Here is a 15,994-nt window from a genome sequence, read left to right on the forward strand (position 1 = left end):
TATGACAATCCAAGTAGACTAATACAGCACACTACAAACATCTGTCTTGAGACAAGGGAATAAATGACCTCGCTAAGTTCAAGACTGCCTGTCCAAGTGTGTTTGCTTGCAGACAGGCTTGATGAACTATGGCATGGCCCCGCCATGTGAAGGCTTAGGACAGGAGGAATGCCATGCATAGGTGTTTGCACACTGGAATCGCACAGCCTGAGTCGAAGTCCAGCTTTACCCCTTGGGCAGCTTACCTAACACTGCTTTCATCTGCCAGGGGGAGATGATGATGCCAACCTCCTGGAATTCTTGTGAAATTTACATCAAGCATGGTGTGGGAAGCACGGAGCCCTTACCTCCTGATGCACTGTATTAGTGTGGTCATTGTGGGGCAAATCAAGCTCTTCAGAGAAACATCCCTTTTTAGACACAGTATCTGTCTGAATAGAAATATGGCATAGCTATGCATAGTTAGTCTTAAAAATGCAGTTCACGGTTATTATCTTACTTTCGTCCCTGGCAGTAGATAAGAAGAACAGAGCCCACCCTGGTCAGCTTGAAGGTGTAGCTCAGCAGTAGGGCCATGCTGAGCATACACAAAGCCCTCGGTCCCATCCCCAGCATCAAAAATAGCCAAAAGCAAGCAAAGGGGTGCTGTTATCCTTTTCCGCCTTTAAAGGGTCAGAGAAATCAAATTTTGAAGGAACGCTTCCTCATGTTAACATTGTACTCCAGACTTCTCTGCTGCAGGGTTGATCCAACCATGAGACTCTGAGAAAGCGAGCAGCAAAGCCAGCGGGCTTGTTTCTGTGGACTTGGCACCACAAGAGACTATGAACAAAGCCCTGTTATCCTTCAGGTCACAGGTAGTAGCTGGGGTACTAAGCTGCTCTGGGCAAAATATCAGGTTTCCACTCTTGGGTGCTTGAGGTGATACGTTCCTATCACAGAGTAGGCAATGGTAATTAGGGATTTACAGTGAAATACTGTAGCACATCCTACATGCTGTATCTGGAAGGGTAAGGTCACTTAACCAGCCCTAAGTCTATAATGTGTTTTTCTTCCTGGCCTGGCACACAGGGGTGGGGGCGTGTTAGAGGCAGCAGAGAACAAGGTGGAAACGAGAGGTATGGATTTGAGCACAAGCGCAGAGGAAAATTAGATATTCCCACACGCTCCCTCAAGCACCAGAAGCCAGTCCCAAAGCAGCCAGCCTTGTGTCTAATACCAAGTCACTATGTCTGCTGTTACTGCAGGGGTCAACACTTCACATGCAGTGCAAAAGTCTGTCGTTGCAGAGGTCCTGAATAGAGCTTCATGTACATTTGTTTTCAAATCTCTGTTTTATTAAATCACACCCTATGCACAGCAGCAATGGATACTTGCATGAGATTGGGCCCTCCACCTTTCCACCATGGGCAGGGGTGGGTGCACGTGAGGCCCCAACCCTTTCTAAAGATGGTGACTGCTGATATTCTGGAGGAGGGGCTGTTGTTTTTTCTAATGGTTCAGTCTCACATGGACTAGGTGGGAAGAAAGGAGGGAAGGATAGCAGAGGGTAATAAGGGCAGTGTGAGTGTAATCACAATAGGTTGTGTATATGTATGAAACTGCCAAAAAAGAAAAGAAAAGAAAAGAAAAAAAGCATCATGTTTTACTGTGCTCCCATACAAGGGAGCCAGTAGATGATGATGACGATGATGATGATGATGATTTATTGAATGACGGTGATGATGATGATGACTGATTGATGGTGATCATGATGATGATGATGATGATGATGATGATGACTGATTGGTGGTGATGGTGATGATGGTGATTTATTGAATGATGGTGGTGATGATGATGGTGATTTATTGAATGATGGTGATGATGATGATTGATGATGATGATGACTGACTGATGGTGATGATGGTGATGATGATGATGATTCAGCATCTGATTGATCTCAGAAGAGACAGCTATGCTCATCCTGATGATGAGGAGCTTCTGTGCTGGTTAGCTTAAAGATGGAAAGTAGGAGATGCAAACTGTGTTGTTACCATCCCTGATGCCCTCACCAGATCACCCCTCTCAGCTGATTTTTCCTTTCATGATGGACTCTAAGAATAGTCCATTCTATTTTCTGAATTTTCAAAGTCTTTCCTTCTATAAAATTACTTAGATTCAGAAATTTTCTGCTTGGATTCTTAACCCACACATCAGGCCCCATGGAGCTCCCTGGAGCCTTGGAGAAGACTGAGTGAACATTAAGAGCAACCCTTCTGTACACTTTGTTGGACCTGTTCGAGGGGATGACCAAGAAAAGGCACATGGTGACATTTGTTCCTTGACTATCACTCTTTCTCCCAAAGACGGGAGTCAGTTTGCTGGACACCTGTGACTCCATCACATGTGGGCGGAGCTTTTTATCCCCCTTTGGAGACTATTGCAAAGTGACAAAGAGAAACAGTTGGCGAGAGCACCCTTTGAATGTTTTTGTTTGAGAAAATAAAACACACATTAGAAAACTTGGTGATGTGCCCATCTGTAATTCTTAAGATGGCTATAAAGCAAACACCATGTAACTACATTGCAAGTCTCAGAAGTCAAATACTGCCAGCACTTGGAAGCCTTTTGATGCACCATTCTAATATCCGGTCCCCTCCCCATGAGTAGTGTCCACTGTCCTGACTTTTACGTAGAGCGCTTCCTTGCTTTTCTATGTAGTTATAAGCTTCGATCTATGGCCAAATCAAACCTGTACCTTTTGCCACCTTTTGGATTTTCATACAAATGGATTTATAATACATGTGTTCTTTGTTACATTGTCTTCACTCCACACTTCTTGAAAGATTTGCTTGTGTGTTTACTTCTTACTTTGAAATTGGCCAAATATGAGAAGTTGAGAGGATCTTATGACTACCTTCTAATAGTTACTAAACTTTGATGGCATATAATGCTTGTTTTCTGAAGGGGTGTGTGTGTGTGTGTGTGTGTGTGTGTGTGTGTGTGTGCACGTGGGCAGTATATGCACACATATATGTGCAGATGTTTGTACCCCTGTGTGCATATGGACGCCACCGGGTGCTCTTCTTTGGCACTCTCTGGCCAATTCCCTTAGGAGAGAGTGTCTCACTGAACTGAATTAGGCTGGCATCCAGCAACCCTCCTGTCTCCATTCCTCACAGCTCTGGGGTCACAGGTGCTCATGTTTTTTTACATGGGTGCTGGAGATTTGAACCCGGGTCCTCATGCCTGCTTAACAAGCACCTACCCAATAAGTTATCTCCCCAGCCCCCTTCTGAAGTTTTTTAATATAAATTACAGACCTCTCATCATGCATCTCTAAAAAAGTAAGACATGTGTTCTATGTATATAAGGGCCATTTTCCTATGTAGCAAAGCTAAGAATAACCCCTAATGAGCTTCAATGCCCTCCCACAACTGCATTTGCCTAGTTAGCTCCCAAATGCTTTTCCAGATGGTTTGTTCCACTTGTGAGTACACTTAAAAATCTATGAATAACATATTCCCAACCACACAGCTTACAACTTAGAATGAAACTATGTCCCTTCCCTTTCCACAGATGCATGCCTGAGACCTGGCAGGGAAGCCCTTTTCCTGTAGCAAAGAGAAAAACAGACCTGTTAGTGGTGTTATCTAGTCTCCTACCTTGTCACTCCAGAGGAGAGGATACTGTCTGAATTACAGTCATACTGACATATTCCGTATCAGTTATGACAAAACCATAATTGTTAATGGGCAAACGCTCTGTGGTATTGGGTTACTTGAGGTTAAAGGAGTCTACGCCTTTGCATACTGGGGAACGCCTCCGAGCTGAGTGCATTGGTCAGCTCCTAGCCAAGAGAGCTCTCACCACAGCACAGAGCTCCGCGACTCAGGCTTCCACCACAGCAGCAGAAATACATGGAAATAGATGCTTGGTCACTTTCATCATTAGGGCTTTTCGGCTCAGAGATGAAGAGCTTGCCCTGCTTCTGTGTGGTCACAATCAACTCTTGGTACCCATGGGGCATGGTTCCAAGACCCAAAGACGCCCAAATCTGGTCTCTTACACTCAATGGCATACTTTCTTAGAACGTGTGGGTGTATTGCTGAGCACTTGACCCCAATACTAGATGACACCCAATAGCAACTGCAGCGGATATGCTATCTGTAACAGTGGTTATGGGGTTCTGTTTAGTGAATGGTGGCCAGGCCAGAAAGGGGGATCTGTCATGAAAGCAGGGGTGGGGCCATGTTGGGAAGAAGAGTTTCATTGGTTAGGGGAATGGGAGAGAGGAATGGGAGGTGAATTGACTAAAATTTATCACATACATGAATAAATCTGTCAAAGAAAATAGAGAGCGAAAGGGTCTGTACATGTTCAGTACAGGCACCATTTTTCTCTGATTCTTTTTTATCTAAGCTTGTGTCTGTTGAGTAACTGATATCTAAGCTTATATTCATTTGTTGAGTATCTGTGGGCATCACTGTTCAGTAAAGTAGACTTTAGACTGTGTGGATGATTTAAATCTCACCACAAAAAAAAAAAAAAAACAGTAAATAAACAGGCTCATCTCTGGCTTTGTGGGCCATGAAGAAATGACCCAGCTAGCTACAATGCAATGACTACTACTACTACTACTACTACTACTACTACTAATAATAATAATAATAATAATAATAGAAGAGGAGGAGGAGGAGGAGGAGGAGGAGGAGGAGGAGGAGGAGGAGGAGAAGAAGAAGAAGAAGAAGAAGAAGAAGAAGAAGAAGAAGAAGAAGAAGAAGAAGAAGAAGAAGAAGAAGAAGAAGAAGAAGAAAGGGAAGAATGCAAATATAGTAGTTGGGTCACACCTTGACAATGAGTTTTCTTCATGTGCTTCTGGCACCATCCCACCAAACCTTTTCTGAAGTTCCCTAACAATAGTTACAGGGGAGTTCCCACCAGAGATGGCCCATCCAGGCATGGGACTAGTTAAGATTTCAAAGAAAGAAGTATTGAACCCTAGACAATCAATCCAAAGCCTGTATTAGAAGAAGATCCAGAGTATGAATGTTTCTTCACAGTGGAAGAGAGAGAAGAGGGTTGTTCTGCCTGGGTGTGTCCATAGCCTCTGGTTTAAGGAATCTTTCTCAAGGCCAAAGCTAGTTTGTCTGGTATTTAGGGCAACAATCTAGATAGTTTTATCATTACGTGAGGACCATTCAAGCCTGATGGGAAATCCCTGCAGCTGGCTGAGTCATAGAACTATCATGACACCATGTGACTTTATAAAGACACAGAAAGAGAGAAAAGGATGGATGTCTTAGTCACTTTTCTATTGCTGTGAAGAGACACCAGAACCAAGGCAGCCCTTATAAAAGAAAACATTTAATTGATGGCTTGCTTACAGTTTCAGAGGGTTAGTCCATTATCATCAGGGCAGGGAGCATGGTGGCAGATCTGGCACTGGAGAAGTAGCTGAGAGCTTTACATCCTGATCTGCAGGCAGCAGGGCAAAGAAAGAACTTGGACCTACTGTGGACCTTTGAAACCCCAAAGCCCACCCCCAGTGACATACTTCCTCCAACAAGCCATACCTCCTAATCCTTCTAATCCTTTCAAACAGTTCCACTCCATGGTGACTAAGAATTCAAATAGAAGAGCCTATGGGGAGAGAAGGAGCATTCTTATTCAAACTGCCACAATGGATTATTGGCTCCTGTACCAGGAATTCTGCTGAAGTTGCTATTGTAAAACTATGGTAAGGGCTATAAGGTCAGGTTGACAGAGCAGCCACCAGAACCAGTGCTTATTATGTGACAAGAACACTTAGCCATCATCTGCTATATGGGATTTCTAAACGGATTTAGCTTTCTGTTACTGTTCTGTTCTCGAGTGATGAAACACTAGAGAAAATCACCCAAAAAGCAGGCGAGATTTGTTTCAGCCCCCAGATTCAGAATTTCTCAGTTCATGATGGCTTTGCCCATTCGGGACTGTGGCAGAGCATCACGTTATCACAGGCAATGTGGAGTGTCTCAAAATTGCCTTTCTCATGGTGGTTAAGAAACAAATACAAAGAAGGTGTTGACATCCCAATGTCTCCTTCAAAGGTGCACCCCCCAATGGCCCAAATTCCTCCAGCTAGGTTCCACCCCCTACAGGTTTTATCACATGCCAGCAACATGATCAGTGTTACAGAAGCAAGCTGTCGGCACATGAGCCTGTAGGGAACTTCATGATCCCCCTATAAGAGAAGAATGCTCCCCATGAGGCCTGTTCCTTCAGAGGATCCCTTGGCCCACGCTGACAAGTAGAAAGGTGTCACTTTACATGTTGAATGAATGATTCAGTAAGGCCTTCCTTGGGTAATCAAGCAATTGTAACCCTCTCTACCTAGTAATAATTGGGCTCTTGGCAAAATGCTTAGCTCTTTGCACCACCTTGGACATCTGATTTAGTGAGAGAGAGGTTATTTGGTGTTTGTACCTGTTGCCTTTGGACTTGAATGACTATTGAATGTGTTTATCAAACCATGCCATCTAAAACACAGTCATGTACCCACATGCTCACGTCCCATTTTTCTTCCTTTCTCTTTTTCTTTTTCTGTCTTATTTGCCATGCTGGAGATTAAACTAAACCCAAAGCCTTGCGCTGACTTCTTGGCATGCCTATGGTGACGTCAAACTCCATCCCCTGCCTTCTGGGTGCTGGGATGATAGGTGTGCTCATCTCAATGCACGGGTTGTTTGGGGTCTTCCTAGGCTATGGCTATTGTGATCATACTAATTCTCCCCATCATCTGTGAAGCTGGGCGGGGAGCTTAAGCATGTTAAAGGTTCTGGAAGCTTTGGTTCTATCTGTCACTCACAGATTTCTTGCTTTAATGTTTCTTTCCCTGGAGCTGTAAGATTTAAAAAGATCAAAGCTACAGATTTGAATTGCAAGTTGACTGTTTTAGGGAATGTAAGGAGAAAGAGTCTGTGAGACTGCTGAACACTTCTTCATTTCTCACTTGCTTCTCCCCTTAAATGTCTATTCCCTTCAGAATGTAATTTAAGGAGAGCTGAGCAGGGACTTCAACAGAGAGAGATTGTCCTAGAGAAACAAAATCTAAACAGGTCTCCCCTCTGATCCCCTTAGCAGGACCAAATGACTTCTTCCCGCATCAATACTGCCCCCTCCCCCAAAAGGCCTCAGGCCAGGCAGCAGTGTGGAGGAAGAAGAGGCTTCGGCCTTGGGGGGTTGGAGGGAAGGCTTCTGTCACACACAGCTTCTGCCTATCACCCCGATAGCTGAGGACGCTTGGTAAACTTTGTTGGATGAGCAAGGAGTCCCGATTCACAGACAGCCACCCTGTGGTGCCAGCCATTTCTCTCACAGCAGCTGTGAGGGGAGAGGGGGAAAAGGCGGCTGCCCGAGTGCAGGGCCTGCAGCCCTGGGCCAAACCAACCTTTGCTGCTTCTTTTTAGTCTTACCAAAAAAAGCAATTCCCCGAAATCATGAAACACAACTGTCATCAGTACTGACAATACATAACAAACAGCCTGCCCGGAAATGGTGTTTTCTCAAGCTTCATAGTGAGAAAAGCCTTTTGGGATGAAGAATTCTCCTGGGGACCTAAACACAAGGCTCACAGAAGCAGGTTTATCCAAAAAAACATGGAAACAAATTTCTTTTAGTTACAGATTCACAAAAGAAACCATGGTGCATATTTTATGTCCCATGAAAAGTTACACACAACATCCAAAAATGAATGAAGTAGTTCGGTGTAGACAGACAGGAATAAAAATTATAAGACATGCAGAACAATGCACAGAATGAGCTGATTTGTGATTTTAAGAACAATGTTTATATATAAAATGAGGAAATGTGAGCTTAACACTGTAACTGGGTATCGTTTATATACCATAAACTTAAAGCATTGTAAACACGCAACTACATGGTTTTAGAATACTCAAAATTCTCACTGGGTGCCTTAGTTATTTTTTACTGCTGTGACAAAATGCCATGACAAAGGCAACTTATAAAAGAAAGCATTTAATTTGCGGGCTCCGGATTCCAGAGGATTGAAGTTGATGGGCACCACACTCACTGCCATGATGGCCAATAGGCAGCATGGCTCTGGAGCAGTGGCTGAGAACGCCTATCTGACTCCCAAGCACAAAGAAGACAGAGAAGGAACTAGGATTGGCATGGGCTTTTGAAAGCTCAAAGCCCTCCTCCAGGGATACACCTCCTCCAATGAGGCCACACCTCCTAATCCTTCCCAGACAGTCCCACCAAGTGGGGACCAAGTGTCCAAGTATATGGATGTATGGGGACCATTCTCACTCAGCTCACCACAGTGGGTAAGAACACTTGCTGTACTAACATGGGCAGTTGAGTTAGATCACAGCACTCCTGTAAAAAGCCAGGCATGCCTGTGAATGTACTTGTAAACCCAGTATTGTGGGAGGCAGGAACAGGAAGGTCTCTGGGGCTTGTTGGCTACCAGCCTAGCTCCAGGTTCAGGGAGAGGCTCTGCCTCAAGGTAATAAGGGAGAAAATGATAAAGTAAGGCACCTACCATCCCTATAAGTTTCCAGATGCACACACATGTGCACACACATGTACACACACACACACAAACACATACACACACACACACACACACACACACACACACACACACACACACGACAATTGCTAAATGGTCTCATTAGTTAAAAAAAAAAACCTGGAGCCAGATACTGGGGTGAAAGCTGAAAGATCAGAGAAGCCACATTCTTACCAGTAGGAAAATCTCAGCCCAGGAGAGCTACTTCCTGTATACTCACGCCTTCTATGCCTTTCTGTGCTCTGCCCTCTTCTTTTCTCTGTCCAGCTACATCACTTCCTCTTTCCACCCAGCTCTATCACTTCCTGTCTGTCTGTCCAGACCTCCAGACTTCTATGGTTAACTAGCACTGGAATTAAAGGCATGTGCCACCACATGTGGCTCTGTCCCCAGGGTGGGCTTGAATTCACAGAGATCCAGATGGATCTCTGCCTCCCAAATGCTAGGATTAAAGGTGTGTGCTACCACTGCCTGACCTCTATGTTCACTGTAGTGGCTGGCTTTTTCCTCTGATCCCCAGATAAGCTTTATTGGGGTGCACAAATAAAATATCAACACACACACACACAATCAATCAATCAAAATGAAAATAAAGTTCCCAAATAAAATGCAAAGATTCATACTGCCATCACCACTATCTAGGTGGGTTTTTAAAGATTTCTTTTTACTTATGTATATATGTCTGTATTATCTACTATGTGTACAGCAGCCCAGGAGGCCAAAAGAGGGCATCAGATCCTTTGGAGCTGGAGTTACAGGCACTTGTGAGTCACCCAACATGAGTGCCAGGAGCTGACCAGGGGCCTATAGAGCACTCTTAACCACTGAGCCATCTCTCTAATCCCCACTATCTAATTTTAGAAGTTTTGAAAGTTTACACTAAAGCCTTCCATGTGTGGTCCCTCAGACTTACACTTCCCTGTGCTCTAATAAGAATGATTCTTACGTCCTTGAGTTTTATTGTTTTAACGTAAGTCCTGACTGACTCACTCTATGTTTTCCTTGATGTAGAAGTGATACCTGCTTGCAGGTTGTTGCCTGCAAGCTGACAATATGGATTTTTATCTTATTTCAATTTGCTGGCTCTGTTCTACTCAGTTCTGTTTCCTCCCTCCCAAAGGCCAAGCCATCCATAGAGACAGCATGGCCTCCTGCCTCATCCCCTGGTCCCTTGGGAGAGTGTAGTGCATTTTATACTGTTCCTCTCCAGGGACGGGCTTCTCGTCTTTCAATTTTCATAATTTCTCTCCTCTCCTTTTCCTGTCTTGACCTCACTCAAAGCCAAGTTTACACGGTAAAGAGAGCTGGCCTACAGCCTTGCTTAATGAAGCAGGAAGCCTTCATTAATCCCACAGGCCCATTTTATAGTTGAGTAAGAAACAAGGTCAGGCTGGAAGGGTCCTTCTGCACCAGACAGCTCACTTCCCTGCACACTGGAGTGGTGATGTGCTTGACTTTGGCCTTGAGCAAGCTGAGCTCTCACTTTGGAAGGATGGCTGGCAATGAGGCAAGAGGAGAGGCTCTGTGCAGAGCTAGTGAAAAGAGATACCAGGGAAACAGCACCTTAGAAGGAGGAAGCAACTGAGAATAGAGTGATGACGTCACTTCCTGCGCTGTTCCACCCTGAGGAAATGTGCCCTCAGGGAGGTGGAGATGGCTTAGTCGGTGATGTACTGGCCACACAAGCGTAAGGACTTTCATTGGAATGCCCAGAACCTACGTAAGGCTGGAGCAGTAGTGCACACTTGTAATCCTTGCACTTTTGGTTTTTTTTTGTGTGTTTTTTTTTTTTTTTTTTTTTTTTTGGTTTTTCGAGACAGGGTTTCTCTGTGTAGCTTTGCGCCTTTCCTGGAACTCGCTTTGGAGACCAGGCTGGCCTCGAACTCACAGAGATCCGCCTGCCTCTGCCTCCCGAGTGCTGGGATTAAAGGCGTGTGCCGCCGCCGCCGCCGCCGCCGCCGCCGCCGCCGCCGCCGCCGCCGCCGCCGCCGCCGCCGCCGCCGCCGCCGCCGCCGCCGCCGCCGCCGCCGCCGCCGCCGCCGCCGCCGCCGCCGCCGCCGCCGCCCGGCCCTTGTTTTGTTTTGTTTTTGTTTTTTCAAGACAGGGTTTCTTTGTGTAGCCTTGTCCTAGAACTAGCTCTATAGACCAAGAGGAAGAATCGCTTCTCATTAGAGGGTAGGGTGTGTGTGCGTGTGTGTGTGTGTGTGTGTGTGTGTGTGTGTGTGTGTGTGTGTGTGTGTAGTAGTAGGAGGAGGAGGAGGAGGAGGACCTACATTGTTTTCTTTATAGTGTTGAGGATTGACACCAGAGCACTCTATATAGGAAAGAAATGCTTTACCAAACTATAGCATCAGAGTTTGAGCCTAGCTGTGCCTGACAGCGACTCAGAGAACTTTTTATCAAAATCAAGGTGCCCCAGCCCTACTGAGGACTTGTGAAATCACAATAGCTGGGGTGAGGCATCAGTTTTCCCAGAGCAGCGAAGAGCTATGACTGATGTCCTCCACTCATGGGCTCCCATGGAGGCTTTGCTTCTTGCCCACTCGTCCTTATTCTAAATTCTGTTGAGGTGTATCTGTGTGTATGTGTAACTGACCTGCGTGTGGCTTTGCTCCTCTCTTCTGTCAGAAGCATGTCACCCCTAAATAGTTATGCTCCTGAAGGATGTGGAAATGCTCAGACTGACACAAGCCACTGAAATAAACCCCCCCCCCACCCACACACACACCTTGTTTGCCAGAGACTGAATTTTGCAGGTGCTGAAGGGACTTCCTTCCCTCCACAGGCTCCCAGCATGCCTCCTGTGGGCCCTTTGTGTCTATTTCCCCTTCATTGGTCCTCATTACACCCACTCTTCCCATAGGAAAACTCTCTCCAGCCCCACCTACCACACATGTGGCTCAGCTGGAGGAACACCTGGCTTGGGAAAAGTTCATTCCTCATGTGGCTTCTCCCACATGGGGAGGTAAACCAGAGATCTTCCCTGGTTACCCACCACCCCTCAGATCATCCCCTGGAGGTCCTATGGGCAATGCCAATGCAGGGTACTTTTCAAGAGATAAATATCCAAATGCATACCTCAATTTAATTTTTGCACTGGAAAGGCAAGGAGACCCTCAGTGGGGAGCCAGACCGGTGAAACGCCCAGCCTGTCTGGCTGCAGCAGCCATACTCAGGCACGTGCCTCTGACTGAGAGGTAGAGTCCCAGAGGCTCAGGGTCCTGGTTCCTTTATCCAGTAGCCATGTGGTTGACAAAGCTTCTCCATGCTGAGGCATCTCTACCGTAACTCAGAGTCAGAAGTCATACATCAAATTCAATAACCTGCCTTATAGGTAACTCAAAGAGTGTTAATAATCTGGTTAAATGTCTTTTCAGAGTGTTCAAATATTAACTGGTGTCCTTAGCTTACCATCAGCAAAACGTAATTCATAGGCTCTTTCATTAGATCATAATATCTATTAATTGATGCGTCCTTTCGTGGTGAGGAGGAAGACAATTGTTACCATTCACACCCACCTCTCTGGTCTCTTGCTTGCAGCTCTGGAAAGGAAGATATCGATGAGGCAGAGCAGAGAGGAGCTGATCAAACGAGGGGTCTTGAAGGAAATCTATGATAAAGGTAAGAGGCTGTGTGTGGTCCACAGGCCCAGCGAGGTGTACAGGTTCACTTCCGGTTCTGCATCACTTTATCAGGATTGAGCACTTAAAACCTGCTGGTTCTGGAGGGGAGAGAACGTGGCAGAAGGTGCTGAAGGCATCAATGTGAGATGAGAAGAAAGGACACTGTGCTACCCAAGTCAACCAGGAACACACACACACACACACACACACACACACACCAAGATGGAGGCCCTGCACCGGGGCAAATACAATTGCCTGTGGGAGTCTGCAAAGGTTTCCTAGTGAGATCTGAGCTTGCTTTACACAGCAGGGCTTCATAAGGGGATGGATTGACCACCTGCGTGATTACCAGGTGTTTAGAAGGGTCTGCACTTGGCTGTGCTAGGGGGCGGTCTTTTGCTCCACCCCTCGGCATTTCTATAAATAGCCCCTTAGAGGAGACTGAAGGGGCTGGTGGGTTTTGATCCAAGCCCTGCCAAGGCTATCCTGTGTTTCTATCTGTCTCCCTCCCCTCTATATTTCTATCTAAATATTTCTCACTTCTCTCTATTCAAGAGTACCGTGGGGGAAAAAGCGGGGCCAGGTCCTCCCACAATTGCCCATGCTTGTGTGAGCTTTGTGATTTCCCAAAATAAATATTAAAAAGCCACAACCGAATAGGATTTTCTTAGCAGGTTTTTTTTCCTTTCTCTTGGAACTGTGAAGTCTCTCTCCACAATAGGAAGAAACATGAAATGGGAAGATTATAACCATACATAAGAGAGAGTTAAACGATCTTTACAGAGATGGAACTGCTCCATGGACATGTCCACGGGTGTCTGGTGCTGTGCACCTCGTCTTTGTTTACTCTGTTATCCCCTTTAACTAAGAAGGGCCACAGCGGTTCACACAGTACCAGGGCTCCGCTCCTGTGCCCTAAGAGCTCTGGTCTGTGACGTTGAGCCTGCGTGCTCAGAGCCCTTCCCCCACTCTCCCTTAGCCTCCCTTCCTTCTGCTTGCTCAGGGCCCTTTGCTTCCCCTGACTCTGAGCACGCTTGCCCTCCAAGCATTGCATGTGAGACGGCCAGCCGCTGCTTCCAGACTCGTTCAGTTCTTTAGTAGTCTGTGTCAGGTCTGTACATCATTCCAGCTGCTGTTATTGGAGGGGCCAGATCATGAAATATTTGTCTTCATGGATTCACCCAGTAATCAAGTGCTCTTAGGAGTGGGGTGCTGCAGTCAGGGGAGGAGGGTCTTCTCCAAGCCCTTGTGGGTTCCAGTATGTAAAGGTAGCTTGTGTTTCTGAGTCCTGGCACACCTGATTCAGCTGTTTTCTACACCGGGCCTTACTCCTTGTCTTCGTTAGGGTTACTATTGCTATGATCAAACGCCATGACCAAAGGAACTTGAGAAGAAGAAGGTTTATTCTTTATGTTTCAATATTGCTGCTCTTCATCCACAGAAGTCAGGACAGGAACTCCAGCAGGGCAGGAACCTGAAAGGAGGAGCTGATGCAGAGGCCATGGAGAGGTGCTGCTTACTGGCTTGCTCTACATGGCTTGCTCAGCCTGCTTTCTTTCTTACAGAACCACCCAGGACCACCAGCCCAGGGATGGCCCCACCCACAATGGGCTAGACCCTCCCCCATCAATCACTAACTAAGAAAATGGCCTACAGGCTTGCCTATGGCCTGATCTTCTGGAGGCATTTTCTCAGTTGAAGTTCCCTCCTCTTAGATGACTTTAGCTTGTGTCAAGTTGACATAAAACTAGCCAGCATTCTGCTACAGCATGCCACCTCATCCATTATCATTATGGGACTTCACAGCAGTATGTTGGAACTGTTTCGTCATAGGACAAGTTGCCAGCCTGAAATGCAAGTAGAAAATGGCACGCACACCATACCCCCTGCGCTGGTGACAAGAGACTCGGGAGGGATGTGACACTGTAATCTTTCAAACTAGGCTAAGTACTGAGCTTCCTGAGGCCCTGAGGCCCTAAGGTGAGGTACATTCTCCACTTCTACCTGGAGGAGGCTAAACAGCAGATCCCATCTTCTCTCCAGGGGTAAAGAATCCTTCATTTTGTCACTTTTCTCCAAAGGCACACTTTCTCTACGTCCCCAAATCCTGCCTAGCATTAACCTTCATCAGCACACTTCACCATGAGTTCCTCTCCACATTCACTCCCCAGGAGAGGCCGTGGATATCGTCAGATAATGTGCAGCAAGTGCTTAAATACTGTGCTCCCAGCCCAAGCCAGTTCTGATGCAGTTAGACGGTTCTTCCCGCCTCTCCCCACACCCTTCTCTCTGTCTGTAAAACCTCGGGGACACACTGAAGCAGAGAACACTTTCACTGTAGCAACTGATTATTTTTATGACATCTAACCAGATTAGGGGGAGTATTGCCTACGTGGCTCCTGACTCCGTAAAAGGAGCTGCAGATGGTTGAAGCAGAAATTGTGCTTTGTAAGGAAAGAGGCAGAAGGCTGTGGGGATGGGGGTCTGCCAGAGCCCTATTAGCGGTCAGGAGTCAAGAGTGAGGGATGCTGGGGTCACAGCTGTGTCTCCATGGGCTGATAGAGGTTAGCATATGACCCACACTCAAAAGAAACGGGCTTAGTGGAAAGGACCAGTCTAGCCCTCTGTCCCTGGGCACAAGAACTTGAGTCTAGCTTCTTCTTGGCAGTTATCACTGTCTTCTCATTCTGCTTGTTGACCAAATTTCCTCCCCGGCTATAAGCTCCAGGACAGCAGGAGCTTCAGAGGACCACCGCCAGAGCCTCCTAGCTTCAAAGAATGTCAGACGGAGAACAGACACTCCAAAATGGTTATTACCTCTGTGATGGGAGAGAGAAAGAGAGAGAGAGAGAGAGACAGAGAGAGACAGAGAGAGACAGAGAGAGACAGAGAGAGACAGAGAGAATATTAAAATTCCGACTATATGCATACATACCTACAAACATGTATGTTCTCATTCATGCACACATGCAAATACTCCACTTGGGCATGGTGATGCATACCCATAACCTCAGCACTTGGGAGATAGAGACAGTAAGATTTGGAGTTCAAGGCCAGCTTTGTCATATAACTTAGTAAAAGTCCACTCTGAGCTACATAAGACCTTATTTCGCTAATGATGATGACAATGATGATGATGATGATGATAAGCACTTAGGAGGATGAGGCAGAGGCAAGAGCATCTATGCAACTGTAAGGCCAGCCAGGACTCCATAGCAAGATCCTGACTCATCCATAACTCTCAGAAACAATTGTAACTCCACACGTTTGTGGCCTTAGTTAAGTTTCTTAACTCCCATGTGCCTCTATTCTTTTCATCTCAAAGTGTGGATGATGTTGTTGGGGTACTGACTGCCTGAGATGATATGAATTCGAACCATGGTGAATATACAAATCCTTAAGAAGTGTTAACATGCCCTCATTACCATCTCCCCAGCATCCTGTCTCACATTGTTTCTAGCCCTTTCTACACCCAGAGCTGATTATTGTGACACTTTTACTAGTGAGACAAACCACACACGTGTCTATTCACCCAGACTGGGAACCCACAACAGACCATAGTAACTACAAGTCGAACACAACGAACCCATGGGATTTTTGGAGTTCTGTGAGGGGTCACTTACAGAAGCAGGGATGACTCAAAGGCGGTTGTATCACTAAAAAGCCCAGCCTAGCATGAGTGATGATTCATAAAATCTGCATCTCTGGAGCTGTCTAGAGAACTTTCAGGCCACTGGACAGTTCAGAGTCTTCTTCCAGGCAGCTCTCCTGAGTTCAGCCTCCTCACCCAGAAGTTGTTTCCTCTTTCTATAAT

General features: G+C 46.1%; 1 protein-coding gene across 13 annotated transcripts in view; it reads left to right on the top strand.

The window, feature by feature from the left end:
• Phactr1 (phosphatase and actin regulator 1) overlaps nt 1-15,994 on the top strand; it is a 474,687-nt gene that overhangs the window by 355,375 nt on the left and 103,318 nt on the right. For all 13 annotated transcript variants that reach the window (XM_076573230.1, XM_015991023.3, XM_076573229.1 and 10 more), the window contains one exon: nt 12,098-12,178. In XM_076573230.1, the coding sequence (XP_076429345.1) occupies nt 12,098-12,178 (81 nt within the window). The remainder of the gene's footprint in view (nt 1-12,097; nt 12,179-15,994) is intronic.

This window comes from Peromyscus maniculatus, chromosome 5 (assembly GCF_049852395.1).
Source record: "Peromyscus maniculatus bairdii isolate BWxNUB_F1_BW_parent chromosome 5, HU_Pman_BW_mat_3.1, whole genome shotgun sequence".
In the NCBI taxonomy this organism is placed as follows: domain Eukaryota; kingdom Metazoa; phylum Chordata; class Mammalia; order Rodentia; family Cricetidae; genus Peromyscus; species Peromyscus maniculatus.